General features: G+C 39.0%; 1 protein-coding gene across 4 annotated transcripts in view; it reads left to right on the forward strand.

Annotated features, from left to right (window-relative positions):
* Nucleotides 1–26,633, forward strand: part of STXBP5 (syntaxin binding protein 5) — a 488,403-nt gene that overhangs the window by 393,926 nt on the left and 67,844 nt on the right. For 2 of the 4 annotated variants that reach the window (XM_089694278.1, XM_089694279.1), the window contains 4 exons: nucleotides 1,923–2,074; nucleotides 12,068–12,133; nucleotides 23,601–23,660; nucleotides 23,752–23,799. In XM_089694278.1, the coding sequence (XP_089550404.1) occupies nucleotides 1,923–2,074; nucleotides 12,068–12,133; nucleotides 23,601–23,660; nucleotides 23,752–23,799 (326 nt within the window). The remainder of the gene's footprint in view (nucleotides 1–1,922; nucleotides 2,075–12,067; nucleotides 12,134–23,600; nucleotides 23,661–23,751; nucleotides 23,800–26,633) is intronic. The other 2 variants (XM_089694280.1, XM_089694281.1) reach the window with 1 other exon arrangement.

Consider the following 26,633-nt stretch of genomic DNA (forward strand, 5'->3'; position numbering starts at 1 on the left):
TCAGGGGTAGTTCAGTGTGCTGTTTCCATGTACTCTGCAAAAACCAGGCAGAATGTCACCATTTATATAATTTATTGAACTAAATAGTGCAATTGTTCCCTAAAGAGGATGCTGATCAGATATGGCCTTTGTGACAAACAATGGTAGATTGAAAAAAAATTCAACCTTTTTATCAGCAAGGTTGTAAAGTATGGAAAGACCAAGTAGATGCTGTTCGTTAACAATGTCATGCAATGTCTGGATTTGTAAGTGCAGCTTTTGAATTCTCCATTGTAAAACATATTGAGCTAAAGACTTAAGAGGGCATAACAGATGATTAAGAAAAAGGAGGGTGTTGGGTTCATGGGAGAGAAGATGGTCAGAAGATTGGAGGTACTTTTTAAACTAGGATGGGAGCGGAGGAATCAGAGAAAGGTATATTGTGCAGGAACAAGGGTCAGAGTGTACAGGTGTGGGCATGAGAGGGAAACTAAAGTATCCAAGGCCAAAGCTAGCAGGCTTGCTGAGTTGAACGGTAATCCAAAGGTGTGGGAATATAAATAAATGCATGTACAAAATTAAAAGCTATGTGCGAAAGTCTGATTAATTTAATGGAAGAACTAGAACTTCTGATACATGAGGAGGATTTTGTTGTCTTGAGAATATCCGAAACCTGGTTTGACAGGTTACATGACTGGCTTGTGGCTGTCCAAGAGACACATTGCTGAAGAGAGTGAAAAAAAAATCCCCCAAAATGTTTTTGAATATAAATAGTAAAAAGGTAAGGTCAGAATATATTGGCCCCATAAAAGATGATCAGGGGAAATTTTGTCACAAAAGGGAAAAGACAACTGTATTAAATTTTCTCAGTTTATATGAAGGAAAAGAGTTCTAACAAACAGGGCAGTAAAGTTAATTCCAGTAAATTGAATGCACCCTTGTGGCTGGCAGAAACCAGTGTTCAAAAAAGACTAGAACAACTTAATGTGAATAAATCACTAGGACGAGATGGCTTACACCTAAGAATTCTCAAAGAAGTTTGCCATGTTATAGCTAGACCTAATTTTTTAAGGATAGCTTGCTGACTGGAATGGTACCTGCTGACTGGCAAAAATCAAACATGATACCAATATTCAAAAAAAGAGCAGAGATGCATACCTGGAAACTACAGACAAGTCAGCCTTACACCAATAGTATAGAAACTATTGAAAGAATTGATAAGGGACTATATCTAGGAATTTACTGATGAAAATAATACCAGTAGTAGTACTCAAGTTGTATTTTGCCATTCTTGGCAAAACATCCTTTAATATGAGGAGGAAAGCTGTAATGTTAGAGGAAGGCCTGTGGATGTAGTGTATCTGGATTTCATGAAGGTATTTCAAACCATAACTCATAAACACCTAATTTACAAATTAAGGTATTTTGGCATTGATGAGATTGTATGTACCTGGATAGAAAACTGGCTGCAGGAGTGTATCCAGATGATGGTGAATAATGACATATTTTCTGAAAAGTCTAAACTTGTAAGTGGGATTCCCCAGGGCTGAGTCCTGGGACCAATTCTGTTTAACTTGTTCACAAATGTTATAGAGGTTGGAGTAGTTAAAGCTCAGCGTTGCTTATGATACAAAGCTAAGTAGAGAAATAACTTCACAACAAGATATGCACCTTACAAGAAGACCTATTTAAAATAGAGGGGTGGACAGGTGTATGACAGATGAGGTTCAGTGTAGGAAAATCCGTGCAAGTTAGACTCGGGGGTGGGGGGGAGAAACCTCTGGGAGAATGGAGAATGGAAAACTATCTAGAGGTCTTGATTTATTCAACCTTACTAACTATGTAACTATGTAAAAAAATAAATAAATAACAGTAAAATATCCAAATATCTGTTTTGTTAATCTGTATTTTTTTTTCTTCTTCTTACCTTGCACAACTTTTAGAGTAGTATTTGGCAACTGTAATGGTATTGCAATGGTAGATTATGTCCAGAAGGCGGTTCTGTTGAATCTTGGTACAATTGAACTATATGGCTCAAATGACCCATACCAGAGGCAACCACGCTCTCCACGCAAAACGCGGCAACCCTCAGGAGGTAAGGAGGTTCAATGTTTTGTTCATAAAGTTATCAATTCTATATTATTATATGGGGAAGGGAAAATGTTTGCGGTGTTTTTAGGTTCTTGAGGAGTTTTCTCAATTTATTTGGTTGTCCATGCCTTTTTTTTTTAGTGTATAAATGTTTTTAGTTTTTTCACCATTTCTCTTATCAAGGTGTATATTTTCCTTGAGGCAAGCTGAGCATCTGGTTTCAGACCTTGTCTTGTAGAATCCTAAATGTAGTGGAATTATTTTCTATGCTGCCTTTCACTAACTACATTTTCTGCTACAGGAAGCAGTGTGAGCTGAGATGTGCTGTGAATGGCCTTCTGTCTCAATGGCAGGCATGTCAAACTGCTGCCCTCAGTCCTTCTTTATGGCTCTTGGTAGTTTAAAACTCAAAATGAGTGAGGCCCCATCTGTCCTCCAGTTGATGCTTAGGAAAATATTTTATGGTTCCTTTCTTTGGGATTAAATGTCAGTGTGATTGTTATCTGTAGATTAAGTGGTAAAATATTGTCCTGCAATTAAGTAGGTGAGGCCCCTTGAAGATTGAACTCCAGGCAAATATAAAAAATATAGATAATGCAGCTCTGTATTCATTAAATGTTTGATTTTGTTTTTTTTAAAGGAAATAGTGTAAGTATCTAAATTTTACTTCATATTAGCCTCTTGCAGTCCATTGTACAGCAAAGTCCAAACTGAAAAAGGGGAATCAACAATGAGTTGAGCTGCAGGGCTTGTATGGTAACAAGGAAAAGCCTGATAGGCAAGAGCAGAGTGACATAGATGTTTTTTTTCCTTTTCCTTTTTTTTTTCCCTACTGTCTAGTCAAGGTTGAGGAAGGGAAAAGACCTGTAACTATTGCTTAAAGTGACAGTAAAATCATTTAATAAAAAATCAATTCAGAAGTATATTCTTAACTCAGAAAAGTACATTTTGCTTGCTCCAAATTCTTTTGTTTGCTGCTGTAATCCAGTTTTATGTGGGAAGGAATGTAGCCAGCCTTTTACTCATGTTCAAGATGGGCTGTGGAGTTTGTATAGAACAGTGCACATGACTGTAACGACCGTGCACTGCTCTTTCCAAAACAAATGGGGGGGAGGTCTAGGGGCTCAGGGCTGATTGTTTCATTGGAGTTTGACATGCTTGCTGCATAAGGCTTAATTTACATGTAAAGCAAGAAACAAAACAGGCGATATAGACAACTTTTAAGAGATGTCCATATCTTCCCACACTTAGTTTTGATTGTCAAGAGTTGCAAAACAATTCAGAACTTGTTATCCTATAATATCTAATTTACATAATAATCTTGAAGTGCAGTTGAGTAGACAATTCCCATTGCTAAGAGTGGAGCATGTGGTGATGGGGGGGAAAGGAGAGGGGTGCAGCACAGTAAGAATAAGCCAGGAACCAAGAGCCCCTTCTATTAGTTCTACTCTTGAAAGGACAAGGTCAGATCCTCTACTGTAGTTCTGCTTGTTGCATTTAGCTGCAATTTCACAGTCATTCATTTGTTACTCTGGAAATTCTCATGTATGATTATAGTGTTTCATCCATGTCACTATAATTTTAAATTACGTGAGTTCATACAAAGTGCTATTGATAACTGCATAAAAAAAACATTCAGTACTGTGCAAAAAGTCTGTGGCACTTGTGAAAAAAAAGGAAATGCCTGTAATGCTTTCTAAAATAATGCTTTAGATTTTTTTTTGCAAACTTCCAGTAAAATGCAGTAAATCAGGTAGAAACATAAATTAGTTTAGACCAAATGCCTCACTGGCACCTTGCTGATTAGGGAAGTCCAATGGATGGCAGAGCTTGCCTGTTTTGCTATCCTATAGACATGCATACTGGTGCCATTCTGGGAGCTACACACAGAAAAGAGAGACTGAACTGTCCTGTAACTTCCGTGTGCAGCTCTTAGGACTGCTTTCTGCTGTTCTGACAAAGCTGAAGGTGATCGTGTTTAATGCAGGTTGCACAGAGACAGGAGAGTGTAAAATTTGTGAAACTGGATAATCCAGAGTTCTTCTTTTTTTTATTGCTACAAAGGTTTTAATAAAAAAAAAATGAAATATCTTTTTTGCATCACATTTTGCAGAAGTGATGTAAAACTCTCTTAAAAACTCCTTTTTATGACGCACTAATGCGAATAGACATTAAAATGAGCTAGACAATGTTTTGTTAATGGTATAAAGTGCCTAAGATTTTTGCACAGTTATGTATATCTATATAGCTGTATCTGTCAAGTTTGCTATTCCATCTCCATTAGCCATACAGTGATGTATTGGCGTATTTGAATAAAGGAGGCTCTTCGAAGTAGACTGCAGCATACAACTTTTAATAGAAACAGATGTTTGTTGTACAGAAAAATGTTTTGTTAAGGAAATTTTAAAAAGGTGCATAACAGCCCAACAATTAGTAGTTTTGATTAAAGGTTTTAGGTTCTTCAAACAAGTAAAAAAAAAAATCTGTTCCCCCATATTTTCTGATCCTTAACCTCATCCTAAACCTTAGGCCTACCCTCACACTTAACAGCCTTTTCACCTGAACCCTTAATGCCCCTTCACTTCTTGCACTTTTACCATACACATGTTAGGACAAATTGCGATATAGGAAACTTATCCAGTTTGAGCTGCTGGCACTCAATGCAGTAAAATTTAACCTAAAGCATATGAACACAGTTTAATGCAGATCAGTCCGCATCTACTGCACTTATACATTGAGGTTTTATTTGGAATGATTTGGAACTGAGTGCAACGCAGTGTGTAGTTGTTACTGCTCACTGCATTAACACGTGGTTAAATCACATATTTTCCACATGCTTCCACAAATAAAGGTGTGTTAAGGGCCTAAGGACACGCCTAAGCAATGTAAAACATGTAGCAACGTGTTTTGGTGCTTTCATTCATATAAGTGGAAACTGCATATGTGTGACTGGACCCCAACACTTAATCTGACCCCTAAAATGAACGCTCGGTCCATACTTTAAAGGCTAAGTCCACCATTTGCAAAATATGGGCGTAACATGGTATAAAGGGTGGAGTTAGCCTTTTAACCCTGGTCCTTAAATTGTTAACATTTAACCTTAAGACCCCAACCTTAACCTAAAATGTGAAAATTAACCCTTAGCTCATTGTCCAAACAGTACCTTATCCTCTAAAATACTGTGTTACCTTGTCATTGTTGAACGTACTAGGCCATCCAAAGCACACATTACTCCGTGATTTTGACATTGACTGTGGGATGTTCATGGGTGACACACTTCGCTGAGTTGCACTGTGGAGCCCTCTGGGGCTCTGTGAAGCCATATGATGCATGCAGCAGACAGTTAAAGTAGAATTATAGGCAAAAGTTTTTTGTTTTTTTTGGATAGAGCAAGAGAGGGTTATAACCCCTGTCAGGTTGTTTCGCCATCTGTGTCCCATTTCAGAGATTTCCCTTCACTTCCTGTCCCATAGCCAAGCAGGAATTGAGAGGAAATCCCTGCTAATTAAGGGATTCCTTTGGGGCCCCCCAGGTCACCAGAACTACGGTCACCATTGGAAGATGTTACAAAACCAACAAAAAAAAAGTTTTTTGCCTTTTTGTTTATGCTTTAAGTGTTGTGCAATATTGGCAGAATACAAAGCAGGAGCCAACCTTAGGTTTTGTTATGACGTTGGTTAAAGCCATAATATGTCTGCTTCCACCAAAGAGCTAATTCTGTCTATTAAACCAAGAACAGAAATTTTAATGCAGTTTTACAGTCAGTGATTTTTGGTTTACCTTCGTAGTCGGTGGAGATTTTACCAGTAACACTAGCTTAAAAAGAATTACAATAGCCGTGTATGAACTCATTTGTAATTCTGTTTCATGGCTTGAAGAGGAAGAGCAATCAGTTTTCCATGTATCTTCCTTTTCTTTAATTTTTTTTTTTCTTATGTGTTTTACATCCTATTTGTATAACGATGACATTTGTGCTTTGATGTTTTTATTTTCATGTTGCCTGTACTCTTCTGGTGTCTGTCTTTTCCTTTTTCCATCGCCTCATTAAGGTTTGCTGACTGTGGCTTCTTGCATGTGCGGCCTTTCTAGCTTATATTCTGAATCTGTGAAAAAACTCCGCTCTTCTTATATAAGTAAGTCAACTACTGACAATGAAAGCTGCTCAGTTGTTATGAGTGTTCTGTTCCCACATCACATGGTGTGATTTGACAATCCTGAAATGCTGGCAGGAAGCTTTATTAGAAAGCAATTTGTGTCACATCTTGAACATTTTTTTATGCTGTTTTGCTGCCTCCTTTTTTCCTGTTTAGTTACATTATGGTGAATAAAGAAAAATTGGGGAGACTATTCTGGTGAAGGATCCACACGAACTTTTAACTGTGGCACATTAGTTATTACTGGGAGCTCAGCACTGGTAAATTTTAGCAAGAAGCTTTCTGTTATAATAGTATATTTAAATCATGAAGTATACCTAACCTTTCCTATGTTGGATATGTTGTAACCGATAATAAAACGCCTCCTAATTTCCCCTTAAAGTTCTCCTTAAAAAAAAAAAAAAAAAAAAGAAAAACATTTTTGCAGGTAAACAATGCACTTTTTTTTTTTTTCCTTGAACCTGCAGTGTGTTAGCTCCTGTAGAATTTCAGTATAGCAGTCTGCCCTTAACTCTTGTACAGGCAGACAGTTACTGGAGAACAGGAGGATCCGCACCCTCACAGTTCTATTGCAGCAGATGGCTTGTAGTTCCCAATGAAGACAGTAGTTGTAGTTCTTTTATTCACAGTACTCTGTGAATGAATGATGCGGCTGTGTGCTTAGTCCTGCGTGGCCATGCTGTTTTTAAATTGTGACCCTGTGTGTGGGGAGAAGATCTCCGCCCACTGTCACAGCAGGGGATCACGGGTGGAAGCAGATGCTTTTTGGTAACATGTTAAACCTAAATATGGGTGTAACATGTTACCAAATGTGAACTTATCCTTTAATACTTAACCTATATCACAATGCTGGGCATATGCTTGGGCCTCAGAAGAGGATTCTTACTGCAGATTGAATTAGTATGCTGAAGGAAACACTGGAGCCTTGAGAGGGCTTGTTTAATAATAAAAAAAAAAAATTACATTGAAACCCTAAAATGAGGTACTAACCTCTCTCCTCAAAAATTCCAACCATAACTTTTAACCCTAAACTAAACCCTGCAATCCCTAACAGTAACCTGATGTTACCCATACCGACACCAAGTAGTCAGTGCTGATCTGCCCAGTAGGCAGGTATTGCTAATGCAGTCCCTGAATGAAGCCACTCGATTCCACCCACAACTACCAGTTTTGAATGAAAAGGAAAATAAGAAAATAATTGCCCCATATTTTGCTAATCTAAAACAAATCTACAAACATTTTATGCACTGTCAAACTAGTGAACATACCTTCCTATGATAATTGCTTCTTTTGGAGGGTAAATTATATGTGTTCTTGGGCATGTCATAGGTTAAGCCACTTTGCCGGCTAACCGGTGATTTGCAGTAATTGTGCCAAAATGTGCATAAACAGCCCTTTATCAGTACAGTAATGGTGCATCTGTTCATTTGTTCTGTTGCAAACTAGGTTCATAGTGATTAGACTAACGTCTAATGTACTGCCATAAAGTGTCTGAGTGAAAGTCAAAGCATCTTGTATGCAGTTAACATAAATGGTGGATCAAGAAACACATTTATTTTTGAAATAGGCTCAATTAAACATAAAAATTAGTTTTTTCTATCTGCTCAGCTTTTTCGGATTTCAAATTCATTTTTTACATTAGCCTGTATTTTATGAATCTTTTTTGCTCCATACCATCTAGCCTAGATTTCCAAAGGAAACTATACAAAGTTCTCTTGTCAGTGTACAATGGTTTTGGGATCTCTCCTCTTTTAATACCTGGCGATGCCATTTATTTTTTAGCACAGTTCTCACACTGTATAGTAGTAATTGCTGCTACAAAAATCTTTTTTTCCTTCCAAGATGACTGCAATATTTATGCTTTGGACTAATACAAAGCTATTACATTATGAGTCTCTGTCCATGGTGTTACTTGCTTTACTTCGAAAGGCTGTAACATATTTATGTAAACCAGTGGCGTCACGAGGCAGATGCGGGGGGTGCGGTGCGCACCGGTTGACACCGACCGCACGGGGTGACACCGGATCCGCTCCACAAAAAGGTAAGTTGTAAAGCAAGCCGACGATCCCCGCAGGATGGATCCGATCGTCGGCTTTCTTTACAACTTACCTTTTCTTGGAGAGGGTCCGGTGTCACCCGGTGCAGACCGCACCCCCCGCATCTGCCGCGGGACGCCACTGGTTTACATAAATATGTTACAGCCTTTCGAAGTAAAGCAAGTAACACCATGGACAGAGACTCATAATGTAATAGCTTTGTATTAGTCCAAAGCATAAATATTGCAGTCATCTTGGAAGGAAAAAAGATTTTTGAACCTCGTTGGCATGCAACCTATACGGGGTGATACCGGACCCGCTCCAAGAAAAGGTAAGTTGTAAAGAAAGCTGACTATCCCCACAGGATGCATTGGATCTGCGGATTGAGCATAATGGATTGGAGTCTGATCCATTATGCTCAATCCGCAGATCCGATCCATTCTGCGGGGATCGTCGGAGGGGGTGTCACCTAGTGTTACCGCACTGGGTGACACCTACCCTAGGGACGCCTCTGATGTAAACTCCCCTAGACATTTGGGCATTTCTGTCTCAGATATGTTTATTCCCAATATCTAGATCCAGAATGTTTATGGGTCTCTTTTCTAGAACTAAACGATATAAGAGAATGCAGCCAACCTCTCATAAATTAAATTTTGATTTCATAGAAAGTTATTTAAAAGAAACACTATTGTTTTCAATAAGGCAGTGGAAAGTGTATTTATGAATGGCAAAATGCAGTTACCATAGCAATCAGAAGTTCATTGTTGTCACCTTTTGCACTGCCTTTTACATGAGCCAGATAGTTCTGTGTCATGTAGCCTGTAAATCATGGAAGCTCTATGTCCAGAAGTCTACCTTTTACTGAAATCAGTGTTTGTTATCCCGGGGAGAGCCTTTATTATATGTTTTTTAAATAGGTTAAAAGAGATCTATAGGGATTCTGTCTTTTACTTGCACCACTGGTTTACTATGTATATAGCCATTGATTAATATTAGCATTTTGAAAACTATGTAGTTTTGTGTTTATATAAAAAGAAAATGAGTTTCTGACAGCTTCTAGGATTCACACCATCTCTAGCAAATTTCACAAGTTTGCTGTGAAAGCATAGAAAGGTAAATTGTGTTATATAGCACTAAGCCCATAAGAATCTACACATATTCAGCACTTAGACTTGATTGTACATCTCCTTCTCGAAGTCCTTCAAACTGAGGTTTTGGGTCTTCAGGCTGCAAAAATCGATGTTCTAAAGATTGTTGCTTTCAAAATGTTAAGCTGAGTACTTTCACTGTATTGGTTTTGGATAATGTTTGCTTATGTACCATTTTTGTAGTTTTTGTGCTAATATTTCTCATTATCTGTTCTTAAAACGTGGTTTATAATTATTTCTCTTATGGAATGGTAACTGGCAATGGCTGCTACAAATTACTGAATCTAACACAATACTTTTAATAGGGCAGGGTTGGGTGGGATTTCAAGAAATAAAGCATACAATTTATTTTTACCTCCGCAGCATAGGAATTGGCCTCTAGTGTTCTTTCACGGTTAGTTTGTCCTCATACTTCATTCCGCCCAAAGGAGAAATCTTGCATTCTGTTACTTACATCAAAATTTTGGTATAGTGGTGTGTGCTCCGAATAAAGAGACATTACCACCAGAGGCCATTTCCCGATATACAATGACTGCTGAGGTGAGTTAAAACTTGCCCTGTGCTTTAAATCAGCAAATCTTGCTCTCCAGGGCCCGATGGGTTGAATTATTTTAAATGCATCCTGTACTTGAACTATGAAATTTGTTTTTCATAAAATTAGATATTTTAAAACTAATATATTCTGGTTTAGAGCTGACAAAAGCCTAATATGTTGTAGGAATGTGATACTGCTCCAATATATGATGGGGCATTCATAAATGTTTAGTGTTTAAAATCTGTCTGCGGCCACCTTAAAGCAGCCCTGTGCTCAATGTTCTCTGAAATGATGTGATATTTTTCTTGGGTTAGATAAACCATAACATTTGCGTAAAGTCTGCTCCTAGTGCTGGCCAGGTGATCAAAAACCTAGACATTTAGTCACCTGATCTCTGAAGATGATCAGATTTGTTAAACTTCCCCTTCTGAGATCATGCGACCATAACCATTTCCAGTCTGTCCATCTATTCTCCACAAATGTGCTTTTCCATAGATTTTTCAAAGTGCTATCTTGGTGATTCATTGGCAGGATTACATGCATACAAGTCATTTATGTACTCAAACTAAAAAGTGGTTCCATGCTTTCCTTTTGCATATGTGAAAATTCATAAAGGATCTTTGGACCTTTTAATATTTTGTAAGACATAAACAAGCAAACGCTTTAACAAATAAGCGAATGTATAATATATTACCTCTTGCGACTGACAGTTTAAAACCTGTTAGCCTTAGGTGTCCTGTGTTCTGAGAAGCAACTTTTTTCTTTTTTTTTTTTCCTGGCCTGGTTTCCTACTCTCTGCCCACCACTTGAGTTCAGTTGGGATAAGGGGACAGAGGTGTTTTGTGACATGCATTTGAAAGAAAAAAAATGAATAGCGTAGAACATAAGTTGCCCCATTAAAATGTCTGATATGTAGGAGTCGGCTCATAGGAAATATACAAAGCAGATTGATAGCTTGAGCCATACTAACAAATCACTAACTCACATTGGAATTATTAGCATACAATACCTTTGTGGTATACAGTGTCTAGAATTAGAATGCACAATGTGTTGCATGCAGGGATACCTCAACTGTTTATGGGAACACTCCAAAAGCAATAGTATCAAGTTCTCACAGCTGAGATCTCAAGGCTGTTAGATCTTCGTCCAGGACTGCTAAGACTGGCACCAATGTTTCAGACATTCAGTAAGGCTAGAATACATTAGGGTCCTTCACGTTATGGAAAATATATCTGCCAATTCGTACATACAGGTATATAATTTCGAGGATGATCATAATTCATAATTGCTACATAAGATTATATCCATTTAGCTGTTCAGAGACCTGTTTGGTCTTTTATAAAAGCTTTATAAAATTCACATTTCTGGACAGATTTGTTACACCCATATTTAAGATGTAGCTTGAAACCTTTTCATATTCCCCAACCCCCACCCTCAAACTGAATAGGACTTTCCACTGATTTTTTTATTTTATTTTGTGTGCATTTATTACGTTTTTGGAAAAGGTGGACTATGCCTTTTTAAGGCTTTATAGAAGGGTAAGATTAAGTGTGAGAGTCCAGTTAATGTTAAAGGTTGAGTATTATTAGGAAGCACAAGTATTAATGTCAGGTTAAAAATGTTCAGGATGGGTTACAGGTCTGTGTAATTTTTTACATGTTTTCAACACCAAAAGCAATACAGCAGGAATTACTATGATTAAATGAATGTACAAAAAAAATTATTTGCTGTGAACTATGGAACATCATCACTGGACAGTCTGACTGGTGCAATTACTTTTGGATGAACCTGAATGCAACATTTGCTTCTTTCACTCCTCAGTCTTGCGAAATTGTGCAGTTCACTGATATGACAAGTCAGCTTTAGGATAAGGAAGCTTGTATGACAGCATTTATCACAGCTGGGGGGGGGGGGGGTCCAGTAAGATGGTGACCAGTAGCAGTGGTTTACTCTTTTTCTGGCAGCAAATGTTTTAATCCTGTATAGTAATGGTTACCTTGCTAGATTCCTTTCTGGGTAATAAATTGAACTGTAAGTCTTTCACGTTTGTGTTTGGGATGATATCTTGAGAACCATATCGACCATACACTTGAGTAATCATTCTATGTACATTTATTATTTCAGCGGGTCTTTGTGACATTAATGAGAGCACGTCAACCTCAGAGGATCGCTGCAAATCCCCCACCTCAGGTATTTTTCATTTTGTGTGTGTGATTATATTATTGCATGCAGTCATTTCTAATTCAACTAATGTTTTAACAGCAAATACTTGTTTTTGTTGAATTAAAACTGTTTTTGATCAGTTTTTAATAAAAACTCTACAAACAGTAGCATCCAGGGAGTTTAATTTTTATCATTGTAATGTTAGTGTATCTAAAACCTAAATCGTGTATCTAAAGTTTTGGATAGAGTAGGGAAAGGTTAGCACTCCGGCCGGGTTTGTATTACTTTCTGTGCCCCTGCTGATGAATTACCTTCTTGAATTGTCCTATTGTCTCTAAGACTGAAAGGCAGGAAAAAAATCCAAATGTAAAATTTAAATCACCAAAACAGGAGGGGAAGAGAAATCTTCCATGTGACAGCTAAGAGGTTTTTTTTTTCCACCCCACACCGGAGAAATGTTATCACTTCCTATCGTGTCTAAGGGATAACAGGTGAAGGGAAATATCCCCAATGGGACAAAGACTGCATGCAACAACACAGCAGATAGTAGTTTTTAACCATTTCCTAATCTGTTACATAAAAAAAAAAAGTTTAGGCTAAAGATATACTTGAAAGTTGATATAACAGAATGTGTTAAAATGCTTGATCACAAGCAACATCCTATTGTCTAGACATGATCTTTTATAACCATCCTCCCATCTAAGTGATATGAAATTACTGTGTTCTTGCACATTTTGCTGCAAGCTTGCTGGTGCCTTGGGCAAGTACTGAACACACTTAAGGTTTAAGTGAAAGTTGAAGGTCTAGTTCCACTAGAAAATGTTTGTTTATAGAAAAGCTGTTCTGCCCCTTTGACCTGACTTTGGACCTGAAGGTGCCAAGAGAGAAGTTGGACTGCAAGTACAAAACATTAACCTGAATGTCACAATCAACATGTGCAACAGAGTTTGACTTAAAAATATACTCCGCTATATGTAGAAACTTTTTTTTTTTTTCTTCCTTAAGATTTAGAAATTCTTGCTGATTAAATATGGCCATGCTAAGAATAAAAGTAAGAGCAGCCCCAATTTGTCCTGTTCTGGGATCTTCCGCTTGCACTCCTGGCTCTCGATTCCCCCCCCCCCCACACCCCCCCAAGTGCCCCCATAGCAAGCTGTATGCTATAGGGGCGCGCACACAGAACTTTGCTCGGCCCCGCCCACTGCTCTCTCTTCACTAGCTGTGATCCTGGGAAGAGAGGACGCTGCTCTCGGGCAGAGCTGGATCAAGATTGGGCTTTGATAAGTAAAGGGGGCTAGGGGAGGGCGAGCTGCACACAGAAGGTTTTTTTTTTTACCTTAAAGCGGAGTTCGTCAGTTTTGTTTTATTAAGTCAGCAGCTACAGTTTTTGTAGCTGCTGACTTTTAATACACACACCTGTCCCAGGGTCCAGCGAGCGATGTACTCACCCGCTCCGTCCCCTCTCTGCCTCTTCTATCCTCAGCGCCGGCATCAAAACTGTGGGCACCAGGCTGTGACAGCTTGCAGCTTCACAGACTGGTGCCCACTGAGCATGTGCGAGTCACTCTGAGCATTCTGATTGGTCCAGCAGTCTTCTGGGACCTGTGAAGTTTTGCAGGAGACTGCAGGAGGAAAGGGGGGGGGGGGGGGCAAACTTCCGGCTCACTTTGCTGCAGAGAGCCTGAAGTGGGAACGGGGTCAGAAGGTGCCAAACATTGCAGTGGAGGGGGGAGGAGGCAAGCAAGCGGAGCTTCCACTTTTGGGTGTAACTCCGCTTTAATGAAGAAAACGTATTTAAGTAAAAAACCTACCTATAGAACCACTTAAAGCAAGTTCCAAATTATTTTGATTAATTTTAGGTTAAATATCAACTTCAGTCTGAATATCAAAACAAGAATGAAGGGTTAAATTTTAACTGCATTTTGGCTCTTTACAGAGGAGTCGGCAGTCTGATTTAGTTGGCTTAACATAGAAGAAAATCCGAATGTCAAGGCAAATGCTAGATTATGTCCATACAGTCAGGAGATTGCTAAATCAACTAGCAAGATCATTTGTCACGTAATCAGTCCATTCTAATAGCAGATTTTCAGCATTTCAGGTTTCAAACATTGCTCATTCCTATGCAATTCTCTATAGATCACTGAAGGTTAAACCTCAAAAAAGAGGTGAAAAGACTCTCCAGACTTCCCAAGAAGATAGTTTCATATCCGAGCACGGAGAAGTTTAAGGCTTCTGGTATCTGAGGGTTTTTTTTTTTGTTTTTTGTTTTTTTTTTTTAAGTATGGAACCTAGTAGAAAGCTATTGTGACTTTTACCAGGACTCTGCTCCAGGGAGAGCCTATTTTAATGGCACCTTTTTACTAGCTGTGGACTTTCCAAGAAAAGGGTGCTAAACAAACATGCTGGAAAGCAGTAATACAAAGGGAAACTACACGCCAAGCATGGAGGAGAATCCCTGCACCTAATCTGTAGCTTTGATGTTCATGTCTGCTTAGTATCCTTTGTGGTGTGGGAGGACATTTGCCAGTGTGGGGGTTCTTTTAAGTCCATAGCTATGTCAGTGTAAAGAGGAGTATATAAAGGAGTAATCCAGGCTAGTCTGATAAGACGAGCTCTTTCAAATATTATAATCCCTGACTCAATCTTCGTTTGATTTCAAATTCGAGTATTAAGGGTACACCATTGAGCAATAAGGATGCACCACTCTCACCCATCTGGAAAGGAGCATTCGGTTAGATCATATGAGCTGAATTTTTATCACAGAAATGACTTTCCTAGGTAGAGAGACAGCTGAGCAAACAAAAATATTCTAGATCATGGCCTCCCAAAGTGGGTGATTACCCCCACCGGGGGGTGCAATAACAATCAAGGGGGGCGGTAGTAGCCTCTGGTGCAATTTAGGGACATTGAGTAAAATACGGGGTATGGAAGCATAAAGAGAAGAATTTTGAAAAACTGTTCATACATGTTTCATCTGGTGTATAACATATAGGGTTAATGTTGTAGTGATTTCTTTATTTTCCAAATGCACAAAATGCAAGTTGCAACCAATCAGTGGATAAGTCTGCTGGCAAGTTTAAAGTCCAACTCTGGGCAGAAAAAAAAAAAAAATGATCTCTTGCAGTGGGGCTGTGCTTGCACTACAAATATGCTAGTTTTGTCCAGGGAAGAGGAGAAGCCCTTATGCATACTCAAACCTCTGTTACCCTGGCAAACTGCATTCTCCCACAGTCCAGTGGAGGACTGTTCCTGGCATCCTCGCGTCCAGAGCAGTCCTGTGGATGCTGCTGTGGACTGACGTCAGCACTCAAGACCACTGAAGCGCAGGGCTGCAGGAGCTACAGGGACTGGCCTTTTGCAGAGAGGAGTTGAGGATTGGGAAAGTATATCTCCTTTCATCTTTCCCTAAGACTTGGGTAGATATATAGATACATTGAAGAACGCAAATTGTCACTGCATCTTTGTTTGCCCAAAGATAGTAAATTTCTAAAGAGGGCACTGAATACTTTCTTTTCTGATAAGGGGGTGGTAGGCCAATTAAGTTTGTGAATCTCTGTTCTAGATATCGATCCTAGATGTGTCCCTTTTTTTTTTTTTTTTTTTTTTTTTTTTTTTATAACAGGCAGGATCATGTTAAAATGTAGTTCTTTCTCAGTTGCATACATCAGCCTTTTTTACCCAGGGTGCCTTGATGTTCTTTCAGGGGTTCTTTGGCAAAATGCATAAAAATTGCCCAAATATTTGTACACAAACCAGAGGTGGATCAATTCTGCCTTTTTAGTTACGCAAAGCCACAAGTTTTCATTGTGCACCATTACGACCTTCTAGCCACCAGCATTCCAACAACCAATGACCTCATCAGTCCAGGAGGATGTTGGTTGTTTGCACAGCATCCTTGTTTGTCCCTCCCCAGCCCCTCACTGTCAGTACTGGAGACAAATTAGCTGTGCGATGGAGAAAAACTTAGGGAGAAGAGAAACACTGGAATACTAGTCAGTACCAGTGTGTAGAAGAGTATTTAATTTGAAGAATAAATCACCTCTAACATTGGGTATCCTACATTTGTGAATGTTGACACATGTAAAACAATTATTATTGTTTTTTTACACTTTAGAATGGAGTACCTAGAGACTGTCCATAATTTTAGAGGATGTCTTGAGATTCTCCATAATTTTAAAAGGTGCCTTGACTGAAAAAAGGTTGAGAAACATTGGCATACATAAATTACATACTGTGCAATGGTTTTTAGTAATATTGCTTGCATGTACCGTAAATGGATGTTATTCTCATCAAAATTGTAGCTATATTAAGTATTTTGTTCAATATGGTGATCACGAAAGGTAAGCACCGGTAGAGATGACTATACTGTAACACTATACTACCCATGTCATCATTCAGGTGAGTGATTTCTTGTCAACAGAGCTATTCAGTCATACAATATTCCCTAATTAGTTTAAGCCGGTTGGCTGAGGGAAACTAGGGTAAAGAATACTGAAAACAAAGAACCTGTTTGCTATGAGCAACTGCCCACTTTTGCTTCTTTTTTTGTGCAAATTATACCCAGAGGTTGTGTAGCATACTAGAATCTATGGATGATCAGATGGTTTCCATAATGCTAAAAAGTTTAGCTTATGTATTTAGCTAAACTATGGTCAGCCAAAATTGTTACATTATGAGGTGTGATTGAATTCATTCTAGAATTGTTAATGTATCAGTGTGGGGGGATGAACTTTCTTGAGGGAGGAAAATGAAAGCCTGAATCTAGAAGCCCTGCAGTGTACTTAGTTGATCTCTTGTTTTTCTGGATTTTCAGCTTGCCGGTACAGTAAATTATTATTTTGCTTGTAAGGACTCTTTTAGACTTACGGTGGTAAAAACAGCTGGTTGAGCTGCATTTTTTTTTTTTTTTTTTTAATCTCCCTCTCCATTCAAGCTGCAAAGGCTGAGGTGTACATATGCCACATCTGTGATGCTTTGCAGTTGTGGCAAACATGCCACTGATGCGTCTTAGCTAGCAGTACAGCCACCAAACATGACTTATTCAGCAGATGGGGCTGGGAAGTGGTGGATTGCATTTATATTTACAGGATTAAATCAGGCAGTAAGAAGGCAACATATCCCCTGACCACCTGTCAGATGCCTCTGAAAGGCAATCCAGTGCAGAAACAGCCATACATTTAAACATAGCCTTAGTGCCACATTGGATTTCAACGAGCAGTCATTTTCATTATATTTAAAGGAGAACTCCATACAGTAGTGGCTGCTGGTCGTCTTTGTACCTAATACATAAGGAACCCACTCATTTCATCTGTGAAAGTAAAGTGCACCTATTCACATTTACTTTTTGATTCTTGCCACATATCTTTTAAACGTAGAATGTTGTCCCTCACCAGTAATACTGGTTCTCAGAGGGCAGCCTGTGTGGGGTCAGTGTGTTGACAGAAAAAAACATTGTAGTACAACAAAGATTTAGAATCTTAGACCCTAGATTATATGTTGCTGTCTTCAACTGATTGAACGTTGGCAAATAAAGGTGTAAGGAGAGCCCCAGTATAACCACTTCCAGTTTTTTATAGTGTCCTTAGGTGATGGTTGTCTTCTCTTCATTTTGAGAGAAGCAAACCACACTCTTCCCCCCCCCCCCCCCCCCCCCACACCCTTTTTTTTTTTTTTTTTTTTTTTTTTTTTTTTAATATTTGTAGCTTTCGGGATCTGTTGACTCCTCAGCTGAGCCTTGGAGGGACCCCATTGTAAAGAGGATACAGGACTGGCTTGTAATGTTTCAAGCGCTGGACCTTGGGCTGTGCTCATTTAGGCGCAATGTGCAATGCGTTGTTAGCTGCACTATGCTGTATAGGTCCAGTAATGTTACCATACCTGTTTTGATCCTGTCCCTGAAGACCCCTTTTGTCCTGGGCCCATTGCAAGGACCGAGATCTGGATGGGATTTATTCCTATTATTCACCCTCAAGGTGACTAGTAAAACTGGTAGGTGATGGCAAGTCAGGGCTTCAGCCCTTCGGAGAACATTGGGCTGTACCCACATGTTAGTCAGGGTTAGAATTTTATATTAAGCACTCATTTTTTTTTAAGCACTAATGGCTGATTTAATCACTTAAGCCAGCAACAGATCATTCCCTGTTGAACCGGCCGACATTCAAACCATCAATTCAATTGTATGACTTTGGTACAACCAGTCAGTTGGATTTTTCAACAATAGTTCTGTGGGAGGGATTCCCCCATCAACACATACTGTGTTGATGGGGAAATCCAACGACTTTCTTTTCTGTAACCTGTGGTTGCAGGAAACAAATTTGCATGGTCCATGGCTGGCTTTACAGAGTATGCAGCCTCATTATCTTTTAATTCTTGCCTTGTTCCTGTTTAAGCTGATACCATGACCCATCTTTCCTGTTTCAGGGTGTCTTTCTCATGCCGCATCCTATGGAGCCACCCTTGCATGCAAGAACTAGAGTTGTCTCGTTACACTCCTCCTTGGAGTCAGAAAAGCTTGTCAGAAGTTGCTCAGGCAGATAGCAGAGGAGCAAGGCAGCAGGCAGAAGTGACACTTAGTGCTCTAGGTTGATACAAGCACACCCTATAGATGTGTTGTTTATATTTCATATCCTAAGTTTACAAGCACTTTAACGGTTCATAATGTGCTGGTTTTTAAAGACCCTGTTGGGAAATTTGGAAGCCTTCTTTAGGCCTTATTCTTCCTGGCAGGTCAGCCTATGCAATCTGATGTCACAGCACTGTCTGTTTGTCATACTTGGCTACCAAGTCCAAAATAAACATGGCTAAGGACCCTTGATCCATTTTGTCAGATGCAGCTATCTTTTAACATATCGGTGTTCCCTTTAGCACAAGTATGTTGAAGGATTTGTGGATAACCACTGTCAATTATCCAAGGTAAACTTATTTTCAGCTCATATCAATTCATTTAAGACTGTGGGCCTTCCATGCAAGAAGTGCCTTGTGAGGAGGCAGTGCCTCTTTGATTATTCTGTGGACACTTACCAAGGAAGTCACAGGATGGAAGGATCAAGGAAGTCACAGGGAAAGACTACCCCCTTACCCCAGGTTACGCTTTGGCTCCAAGGAAAAGGAGTTTATCATTTCTCTCAGGGCCCAAACCCCAAGCCTTAAGACCTCAACTTCAAAACCAAACCTGGGAGCAAACCCTTCTTTCTATGAGCAGACACTTCACTTTTTAAGTAGGGTGTGGAGGGATGTCTGTTGGTGTGCTCTGCCATCTGCTCTGGGCACATCTAAGATGCTTTGGCCGAGAACATTTTGTCCGGTTGCTGCAAACTAGAATTTTAGTCTCATGGCACCTTTTGGTCTTTAGTACCTATCCTGGTTCTGCTTCACTGTCAGGGTGCCCTCATCATGGGATAATCTCCTGCTACAGGAATAGTTAGTAGAGTTTGTCAGCATGTGTTCAACATACAGTGCAGATTCTGCACTGCAGAGATTGAGATGCATTCTCACCATTCATTTTTCCATGAGGGTTCTGGAACTAATGGTATCCTCTTTCTGCCAGGTCTTGGCCTCCCCTAAGGCAATTGGGTATACCCAGTTTCACTCTAGTTCATTTCAGCTGAACATTCTGGCAGCATGGTCTTCTCAATGCTGGATGCCTGGGGTGATCCAGGGTAAGTGGCTTACATCAACCATTCGGGTGGCAGCAGAAGCCGTGCAGCTCAAGAAGGCACAAACTGCATTCTAGCTTTTGCAGAACTCATGTTCCAGCCCTGACCAGGCAGATACCAGAGGTGAAAAATTTGCAGTCATCAACATTTGGATCCTGGTGAATGGTCTCTTCACCTGGAAGTGTTCCAAGCTTTCTGTTGCAGCTGGGGAAACCAGGCATCGACCTCCTGGCATCCACATTCAACAGCAAACTGGACAGGTTTTGCTAGGACCAGGGCCTTTGTGGTGACCGTTTTGTTGACTCTGTGAGATCAATTCTGGTCAATGCGTATCACCATCAAAAGATTCTTCCTTGTCTGCTCTGCAGAATCAAGGTGAAGGGTATTCTGATGACCCTCGGTGCACTGGACTGGCACAAGAGGATGTACGTAGACATAGGCTCTTGGAAGACTTTGTTGGCATCCTGTATTATCTAAATAATCTGTCCTAGGAACATTCCACTATCCTGCTTTTTGATCAGTGGTTTTAACTGCTTGGTTGTTGAAGCTTATTTCCTGAAGTACAAAGGCCTATCAGATTTGGTCATTCCTATACTTTTCAAAGGCTAGTTAGTTTACTATTGCACCTTTAAAAGAGGTCAACCTATCTGCTACAGTGTCCTTTAGGCACTCCCAACTGTCTCCTTTTTGTTTCTGAAGTTCCCTTCAGAGACACCCTGCATCTCTCTCCGACATTTCTGGATAGATTAGATAAATCACCAGCTGAGCCTATAGTCAAAAGCAGACAGTTCGTCCTTTTCATTGTTAGGGCCCTTTCACACTGCTCCACTGAAAAAACACTGTAAAAACGCATAGGTGTTTTTACTGTATTTTTTTTATGCATCTCCAATGTGTTTTGGTGCATTTTCTGGATTCTTGACTCCGAGCATGCACCCATGAAACTTGGATATGTGACTCAAAGGTACCAAAAACGCATCATAATTTTTTTTTATACACTGATTAGTGTGAAAGAGCCCTTAATGCTTCATGGAGTTTGCAACATTAGGCATCTGTTTCAAAGATCTTCAAGGCTACCCGAGGTATTCTATTCACATGTAAGTTTTACCAGGTGGATGTTCAAGCCTCATCTGATGCCGGTTTCGGTTGTAAGATGTTTTTAAGCATATGATTGCCATCAAGCCTTCTCTTGACCTATTGTTACATGGTCTCTTAGAATTTGTTTGCTGTGTTGCCCGCCCATCAGTTGCATTGATTTTGAAGGTCTGCTTGTCTAAGATTCTTATCTTGTGTCCAATAATGTACGATTAAGAAAATCTACTTACCTGTAAAATCCTTTTTTTCTTGAGTACATTACAGGACACAGGACCCTTGCTATGACTCCCTCCTATCTTGCTAAAAAAAACTGAGGCTGGCTGTAAGTGTGGAGTGGTTATATCGGGCTACTCCACAATTTTGTTTGCTAGGTCCAATCACCTGAAGCAATCGGCATATAACTATTAATCTTTTGGCCTATACACTTGATAGGAAAATTGTACGAAAATTTCTGTCCGAGAAACGATCAGCCAAGTGTCTGATTGTTAATATAGTAATTTCGACAGTGAACACAACGTCCGACTTTCGTTTAAGGTGTACAGTAGCCATACAGAAATAATCAAATAGAAAAAAAAACCCTGCATGATCAGAAGCATAGAACGACCCTACACTTCCTCTTCTAGTACACTAGTACATAACTACATTTGCCTACGTTTTGGCTTTGTTACATAATAATTTTAATACAAGTTAATACTATTGTTACATTATGATACGCACCTTCGTGGAAAATTGGACAATCGTTCATCCGATTTTCTCATAGTTTGTAGTAGGCTTAAGACGCTGTCCCTGTGTTCTATGGTATACTCCATGAAAAGGGTTTTTACAGGTAAGTAAAAAAAAATCCTGTTTTGTCACTGCCCATAAGGGACATGTTTTTTAATGAAAATATAGAGGGTGCGCAGTGGAACCTTTCTGCATTGTCAAGGAGTAGTCCTTTGACGTACCAATAGGAATATAATTTACTTGGTGTGCTAAACCTGTAAATGCTGGTCTGTGAGAAACATTTAATTGGGTTACTTGTGAGCCACTAGGATAATATGCTAAATATTAATATAAAAGCTAGCAGGCTCCTAATCACATCCTCATTTGTGTGAACTAGAATATAATATGGTAAATGGTGCTGCGCTTTTACAAAGAATAATTGGTTGATCTATGACGATTGTGATATAACTCTGAGAAAAAAATTGAATGAAAAAAAATATAAATTTTTTTTTTTAAATATAAAGAATACAATGGTATTTAACTAAAATAATAAAATGTCCAAACTTAGAATGTCCCAAACTTAAAAAATGATTAATCAAATATATCTTTGAAACATATAAATGTGAAAAGTCCAAATGAATGTCCCAAATAAAACTTGTCTTGGGTGTTATGCGCTCACCTCCTTGTTAGCCTATTACTAGGCTAACACAGCTGTACAGTAATAAGATGTTGGTGGGATCTTTGATATGAATGTAGTAATGCTGGAATCCTTTTTAGGGCTCCTCTAGAAGTGGCTGGATGGCTCCTGATGGAAACTGGCAGTCTCTGCCTCCTTGCACTGTTGGTGGATATATTTCCTTCTCCCTTAATTCCTCGTTCGTATAGTGGAAATATTTCTTTCTCCCTTAATTCCTCGTTAGTATAGTGGAAAACAGAAAAATATATAGTGCTTTATTGTTTTAAAAAACATAAATGTATTGCTCTCCTTTATGCACTCACATTCAGTTAAAATCAACAAGCATTACTGAGTATATCCGCTCAGTCCGGGTATGACCTGCTCCCTCCGAGTGTCTGCGCTCACTGCCTGCAATCGCCGTGTCAGAAGTCGGGTTGCCGTGGTGACGTTGATGCCCCTCCAACGCATTGTGCCACAGGGTCACGTGGCTTCTTCCAGGGGATGTGATCATGATCACTGAATGTGAGTGCATTAAGGAGAGCAATACATTTGTTTTTTAAAACGATAAAGCACTATATATTTTTCTGTTTTCCACTATAATAACAAGGAATTAAGGGAGAAGGAAATATATCCACTATACTAACGAGGAATTAAGGGAGAAGGAAATATTTCCACTATACTAACGAGGAATTAAGGGAGAAGGAAATATATCCACCAACAGTGCAAGAAGGCAGAGACTGCCAGTTTCCATCAGGAGCCACTTATAGAGGAGCCCTAAAAGGTTCCCAGCATTACTACATTCATATCAAAGATCCCACCATCTTATTACTATACAGCTGTGTTAGCCTAGTAATAGGCCAACAAGGAGGTGAGCGCATAATAATACCAACACCCAAGACAAGTTTTATTTGGGACATTCATTTGGACTTTTCACATTTATGTTTCACAGATATATTTGATTATTCATTTTTTAAGTTTGGGACATTCTAAGTTTGGACATTTTATTATTTTAGTTAACTACCATTGTATTCTTTATATTTTTAAAAAAAAGTATTTTTTTTTCATTAAATTTTTTTCTCAGAGTTATATCACAATTGTCATAGATCAACCAATTATTCTTTGTAAAAGCGCACCATTTTACCATATTATACTGTGAGAAACATTGTTTATGCTTTTAGAGGTGAGCAATTAATATACTGCATTTGCAGTACATGGAGATCCTATGTACACAAAGGTAGCTTCATTTATGTTTTGCCATCAATGTGTTTTCATTAATCGTTATTAACCTTGCTTATCTAAAATCACAGCTGTGTCTTTGGATTGATTTTGTCCCATATGTCTTCATTCAATGTTGTCTTCACTTGTGTAGGTTGTGGCTCTCCCACATCTTCTGATGATGAACAAACAATGAAATTATTTATAGAAAAGGGTACAGTATTTCTGTATGTTAATGTTCTAGTTTGATGCAGCTTGAGCCACTGGTAAGACACTGATGTCTTGTATTGACATATTATTTACAGTGAAGATCAAAAGCAGAAAGTTTTCCAGGGCGGTAGCAACTGATATAGGTAGGACAGACACAATTCTCCTGCTATCCTATATTTGTGTCTTGCTCTTTACCAAACTAACAACCCGGGGCCAGGGCAACAATCTCTTCTTTGATTGCAAAATGGATAATCACGTTTGCTTCTTATGATTGGAATTTGGGGACTTTTTGATTAACAAAAATCACATTTCGGGACGATCATCTTTGTTTTAATTTAGTCATAAATATTCCTAAATATTTGGGTAGGTATTTGGAAAATAGCAAGGTTCAGTAAATGCAATTATTTGAACACACAATGCAAAACATTACATTTAATAAAGCAGATCTATTTATGCAGCCTCGAAGTGCCAAGTAATAAGTCTGAATAGGACTTAACTGATTAGTGTAATTGTATTGAACCATGCTATTTAACCATTTACACACTTGGTGAGTGGAACTGAACACTTGGTTTGGATGCTATACTCACTTTTGGCATGTACATTGCTTAATTCTCTGCATATTGGAATTGGGAACTCTGTTAAGATACAGTAGTACATCAAGGAAGTCGCAAGGTTTGTGTTCAAGCAATAAAAGTATTCATGTTTTAACCTTCTAAATACATGAATGTGTGATTAGCTAATTATCCTTAAACATATGATTTTCTTCAGACTGTATCACCTTGCTGTTACCATTTGTAAGTGCTTCATATACTCAGATATAGTATGTGTTCTGGAACACATTCATGATACCTTTGTTTCAGAAAATGTATAGTACAAAGTTCACTAACACTTAATGGGCATATTTACAAAGCAGTGAATGTGGCATTCAAACATTCACTGGTGTTGAATCAATTACGGTCATTTAGGTCCCATGCACCTGGAAGATACACCTGTAGTGAGTGTTTGGTGAATGCTAGATACACATATTAAATATGCCCGCCAGGGAGCATAAAATTCTGATTTTAAAGCCATGTATTTTTCATGTGATTTGATATTTATACATAAAATAAAGGATATATAGCCTGTTGTAAACATCACATACCGCAGTTAGCTACCAAGCTGTCACTTCTATGCAATAAAAACACTTGAAGGTGGCACTAAATGTATATGAAGGGGGAGAGGTCAAGTGTTGCGTTTTAGTTTGCTTGTAACTGAATTTAAAGCTGAACTCCAGGCAAATAAAAAGGGCACAAATTAATGCAGTGCTGATTTTATTTACACATCAATAAACCTATTTTGTAACTTAAGCAGTGAAGTACCTGTGTTTGGCTTTGTATCAACCTTCAACAATTCCCTGTAAACACAGCTCAGATTAAGAGTGAAAGGCAGCACAAGGTGCTAACCGGGTTTGCTGCATTACTCGTGCAAATATGGAACCTGCAAATGCTGGGAAAGAGTTGAGTAACACAGAGAAAAGCTCACCAGTCTTTTGCTTCTCCTTTCTCTGTCTAGTCACAGACTGGTAAAGGGACAAGACATTCAAGTCTTAGGCAGGCCATAGATTATGCAATTTTTCTTTCCTTCTGCCCTGGGCCGGATCTAGCCGGTCTGATGTAGGGGTGCAGAGGATGGGAGGTTAATGGGGGAGCGTCAGTATGGCAGAGGACATATAATATGTTCCTAAAAGAAAACTATCCTTTAAACAGTATAAACCATATGTAACATGGACAATATTAACAATACTCAAAACAAGTAATCTGCCTGGCTTTACAATTAAAAAGTCAAGACAGCGTGACAAAATGTGAGCAAGACTAGAATTATAAAAGCCATGAAGCACCCTGGGACAGAACAGAAAAGTTCTTCGACTGGGGACCTTAAAGAGGGATTGAACAGAATCTGTGCTTGCTGTATACAGTGCACAAATAAGCCGCAGTCCTTATACTCACAAAATATTAATTACTATGCCAAAACTGACAGTCTCAGACACAAACCTCGGGACAAAGGACTATATATATATATATATATATATATATATATATATATATATATATATATATATATATATATATATATATTTTAAATTAAACGTTTCCATTACAAACATTTCTATGCACACAAAAAGGTGTAGCAGCTGCGTTTGGATCCATGTATAGACAAGCTGGTTCTACAGAATCTACCGATCGGTACAACCAAACTTTAGCAAAATTTCCAATTGTGGCCTGCAGCAGTGATCAGTGTATTCTGACAGCAGGGAAGTCTCCCCCATGTCTGAAAACAATACCTCAGGTGGCTCCACCTCGAGTGTGTGGATGGGGCAATCGGATCATTTTCTTTCAACCTGCTGGTTGAAAAATTATTAACCACTTTCCTACTGGGCATTTATACCCCCTTCCTGCCCAGGCCAATTTTTCAGCTTTCAGCGCTGTCGCACTTTGACAATTGCACAGTCATGTAACACTGTACCCAAATGAAATTATTTTTTTCACACAAATAGAGCTTTTTCTTTTGGTGGTATTTTATTGCCATTGGGGGTTTTATTTTTTGCACTAAAAACATAAAAAGAGCAAAAAATAAGTTTGTTTCTATTCTAAAATTGTGCAAACAGGTAATTTTTCTCCTTCACTGATGTGCATTGATGAGGCTGCACTGATAGGCGGCACTGATGGGCAGGATAGGCAGCACTAATGGACACTGACTGCCCTGATGATCAGTGCCGATCTATTTTCTGACAGTTGCCAGTCAACGGCAGTACTTTCCTCACACTATGACAGCATGAGGAAAGTGCAGCCGGCAACTGCGTTTACCCGGTGATCTGTGTCATTGGACACAGCTGATCACGTGGTAAAAGGCCACTGTGATTGGCCTTTTACCACATCATGTGAGCTGTGTCCGTAGGACATAGCGATCATGGAGACCCACCAGGTGCGCCACTGGGGGC

This window comes from Staurois parvus, unplaced genomic scaffold (genome assembly GCF_062004578.1).
Source record: "Staurois parvus isolate SC_StPar_1 unplaced genomic scaffold, SC_StPar_1.0 ptg000657l, whole genome shotgun sequence".
NCBI classification, from domain to species: Eukaryota; Metazoa; Chordata; class Amphibia; order Anura; family Ranidae; genus Staurois; species Staurois parvus.